The sequence below is a fragment of the Perna viridis genome, chromosome 7 (assembly GCF_037379345.1).
Source record: "Perna viridis isolate PV_CMFRI_1.1 ecotype Kerala chromosome 7, ASM3737934v1, whole genome shotgun sequence".
Lineage (NCBI taxonomy): Eukaryota > Metazoa > Mollusca > Bivalvia > Mytilida > Mytilidae > Perna > Perna viridis.
In genome coordinates, this window is record NC_142451.1 from 30,990,023 (window position 1) to 30,994,357 (window position 4,335).

Consider the following 4,335-nt stretch of genomic DNA (forward strand, 5'->3'; position numbering starts at 1 on the left):
TGAAGCTGCGAGTGCAATGTGGTCCAATTATTGTCATGGGGACGGGGAGTAAATCAATGCCTCTGTACATTAGCCCTTGTATCCGGGTATGTAGACATATTTGAAGAAATGAACGTTTCTAGAGCACCTTGCATAGTATTAAGAAATATATCATTACCAAGATCCGTCAAATGAACACCGTCATCCTTTAGAAAAACATCTGAAGGTAAAATATCTGTATATTTTATACAGCGTCCCCCTTTTTTTGATAACAAATGCCGAAATAACGCTGTTAATACGATCTTCGCATTTCAACCTGGACTCACAGTTATCCGAGTACCGCCCAGTTTTTCCAGGTAAAATCTGGGACCACACTAATATAGTGCTCGGTAAATAGGTTTGTATTCTCTTTAATGTATTTTTGATATTATTTCTCAAAAAATCAACTTTTATCCTTCCCAAATCATTACCTGCTACACGAATTACTATGTAATTCGGGGGTTCTTCATATTTTAGCATGTTTTTGATAGTTGGTTCCAGATCCTTTAACACCATCCCACTATACCCTTGCCACCACCTATGAACTCCTATGCGTTGCAGTCCCAAATGAACACCACCCGTTCTACTTCTGACATGCAAAAAGGCATTTCGTACCAACGACGAACCTACTATCCATATTGAAAAACCTTTCCCTGAAAGTTTAACCATTTAGGCATTTACAATATTATAAAATTAACGGCGTAAGGTCAACTTAATCATTACCCTACTATTTAAATAAGTAGTACTGAAAATTACAAATTAGTAATTCAAAACTGGGGGATTCTAATGTAACCATTGAAAGCATCTGATTTCCAACGTCCAATTTCTTTAATTTGTTCCTCCTAATAACCAAGCATTGATGCAAACGTTGCCCCTCCAATACGAAAGGAATGTGTTCCGTAAACTGATTGATCAATGCCAATATAGCAAAGAGCTTTTTTAGTACCCTCGAAAACTGATATCTTGTTACTGGTGAACCATCAAAGTGACAAAATAACAGCTCACTTAACGGGGAGCAATTCTTTAAATATTTTCTCAGTTTAACAGGACAAACATGATCATTTGCTTGTTTATTGACCACGATAGATACCCCTTTTTTCAACTGATCACTCTTTGAAGAAGCTAGATATATACGGATATCAAGATCCGTAATATCAATCGTCTCAAATTTTATAGCATGATTACCTTCGCTGGGCCCTATCTTTTTTGACGCAACAGTCATCTCACCAACACGCAAAACTGCAAAAAATCCAAGAGAAAATGCACTAGAAAATAAACATGCTTCATAATCTGATACGCACACAGAGGGCAAAATCTTTATAACTTTTACCAACAACTTATAGGTAATTGGGAATCTACTATCTGGCGATTTTACTTTTGACCTCATCATCCCCATAAGCATCTTTCTCACGACAAAATATTGAGAAAAATCTTCAAAATTATTTATCTTATGATAAAACTTATAGCCGAAAGGTAACATTTCCCCATAGATGGCGCCATGCTCATACTAAATAAATACGCAATGAATTGTATAATGTGGCTCAAAGGATATGGAAAATTTTGTTCTAAACCAAATTTATGCCTAAATTCACTAAATACACTTATTGCCTGATTATACGTTTGTACTGTGCTCGATGGAAGTGAACAGTTATATATGTTTCAAGTCCGATATCAACGCTTCGAACTCCTCCGGATTCTTTTCTGGAAGCAATCTGGCTTCTGGATCCAGTTCTCTGAATCTCTGCAATTGAAATCGAGAAATCGAATCTGCAATTTCATTTTTTACACCATCGATATGTTTTGCTTTGAATTGTATATTATGCTGCATTGTTAAAAGCACAAGGGGACGGATAAGCGCCATTACACGTTCTGACTAGGCGGTTCTTTTATTTATTAACCAATGACAAATTATCAGTACGGAATAAAATTTTGTTGTTTACAAATTCAGACGCCCAAATACAAATAGCCAGTAAAATTGGCACTAATTCCAAAAACGTTATGTCCCTCATGACCGGCATCTCAGACCATGCTTCCGGCCACCTAAATTGTGCCCATTTCCCATGTAATAAGCACCGCAGCCCAATTCTGAGTCACCACACCTGTCCTTATATAAATGTAATGTTTCATTTGTTGTCCAGTAATAACTGACGAATAACAGCTGCCATTGAAATGTTTTAGAAAGACAAGCCAAACTTTTACATCCTCTCTTTACAGACCCAAGGACATCATAAATCTGCGTAGAAAAGCTCTCGACGATGTAATGGCCCTAGAACAAAACGCCATGAGGCCAACGACTGACTCTAGATCTCTATACTTTATTCTATTTTTGATCAAAATCGGCTCAAGTAATGACTTAAGCTTCGTTAACTTGTCCATGGGTATTTTTACTACCATTTCAATAGTGCCAATTTCTAACCCCAAGAATTTCAATGTTGTCACGGGTCCAACTGATTTTTCTGAAGCAATAGGCACCCCCAACTCCGTACAAATTTCCGAAAATGTATCTAAAAGCATTTTACAAACCGGAGACTTATCAGGACCTGCAAACAAGAAATCGTCTAAATAATGAACAAGAGAATCTATTCCACTGCGCTTTACTACCATCCAATGTAAAAAAAATTAAAAATTTAGTAAACACACTACATGAAATTGCACATCCCATTGGGAGATGATTTTTGTCCACATAAAATTGATCATCAAAGTATATTCCTAATAAGTCAATTTGTTTGTTGGGGTTTAACGTCCGAGCAGCAACATTTCAGCTATATTCAGACGATGAACATGAAATTGATGATAAAATGAACATGAAAATGATGATGAAAAAAAAAGGGATGAGCCACAAGGACAATGGGGTCGACAAACTTTGATTGCCACTGGAAATAGGGAGAGGTGGGTAGGGTCGGGCAATTAAGCCTCCTGTGGCGGAGGCCTATGGCTCCTACTCCGGGAGAATACCACAGTAGGGTTCTTTAACGTGCGAGGAACGTGGCATCTTTCCAAACACGGTGCACCACTATGGTTTGCGGTCAGGTTTTCCGTATTATTTCGTTTTTCGCGGACTCGGAGAAATGCCCCTTTTCCGAGTGAACTTATCATTTGTGTAACCTCATCAAGCGTAGCGCACTGAACGGAACAATCGTCCGGGTCAATGAAACTATTCACCCCCCCCCTTGTGGATATGACAAATGGCATATTAATCTAAATCCATGCTCCGTCGGCACAAGACCAATTGGGGAAGTGCGCAGTGTAGAAATCGGCTTGTCAGAAAATGGTCCAGCCATCCTACCGGCTTGCACCTCCTTGTTTAATTTACTCAATGACTCAATGTTTCGCTTTTATTACTAATGGCAGATAATAATTTTTTTTGAAATAAATGAAATTCTTGGACCTGAATATTTTAAATGAAAACCCCAAGAAAACCCTTCAATTAACTCTTTTGCCACAGCACCGTCTGGGTACCCTTCAAGCATATTTTTCAAAACAGGAATTTTAATATGACTTTTGCCGAGCTGCCATAGTTCTGACATTTGGTCGCGGTCTGGCTTGAGTGTATTGTGCAATATTTCCTTGGGGAAATCTAATTCTTGTTTCAGGTTGCCGTTGGCGAAACCCAATTTGGGACCCTGGTGCGTATTGATCTCTGGGAGTCCGAAACTGAAACTGAGGCACTGTACTATGATTAAAATAACCAAAATTAGGCCTTTGGATTGCAAATTGTCTACTACAACTTATAATTGGATGCAATCCATTGCATCTCAAACATGAATGGCTGTAAAAACAAGAAAATCTATCACATATGCCCTCATAATTATAACTGTAACATTTCAGTTTACCCAATGTACTATTGCTACATGTCGGTACATTCATTGAACAATTGGGTACAGTTTGAATAGGCTGCATGTAAATTACCCAAAGTTCAGTGTCCATCTTACTCCATGAACTTGATGGATCTAGTGATTTTTTCAGCCTGAACTGTTCATCATAGTGCTTCCAGCCCAACCCTTGATTTCTTTTTGCCCCAAGGCGTATTGTGTGCATGTACTTTAATAGCTCTAAAAAACGGTGCATATGCACTGAGCAGTAAATGTGCATAAACGTGATAAAATCATCTGTCCATGTTTCTATATTGGAAATTTTTGACTGTTGTGATACCGGTTGTAACATTAATTCCCCTTGTTCCCATGTTAATTTTTGTTTCCCATGGTTTGTATTTACTGAACTGTGAAGTAATACAGCCAAGTCAATAAATTCCCCTTTCACTATTTTTTCTTTTACTGAATGGGATACATGTATTCCCAAATTCCCAGTGACACTCAT

General features: G+C 38.0%; 1 protein-coding gene and 2 pseudogenes across 1 annotated transcript; all 3 read right to left on the minus strand.

The window, feature by feature from the left end:
- Positions 1–687, minus strand: LOC148612266 (uncharacterized; annotated as a pseudogene).
- A 98-nt stretch (positions 688–785) lies between these two features.
- LOC148612267 (uncharacterized) lies at positions 786–1,539 on the minus strand (annotated as a pseudogene).
- Positions 1,540–3,507: 1,968 nt separating this feature from the next.
- Positions 3,508–4,335, minus strand: LOC148612268 (uncharacterized). The gene has a single exon (XM_088595190.1). The coding sequence runs from the start codon at positions 4,333–4,335 to the stop codon at positions 3,508–3,510; it is 828 nt and encodes a 275-aa protein (XP_088451316.1).

What these genes read in the sequence shown, in the direction of transcription:
- LOC148612268 (XM_088595190.1), bottom strand. Translation starts at nt 4,335, where the DNA reads ATGAGTGTCACTGGGAATTTGGGAATACATGTATCCCATTCAGTAAAA.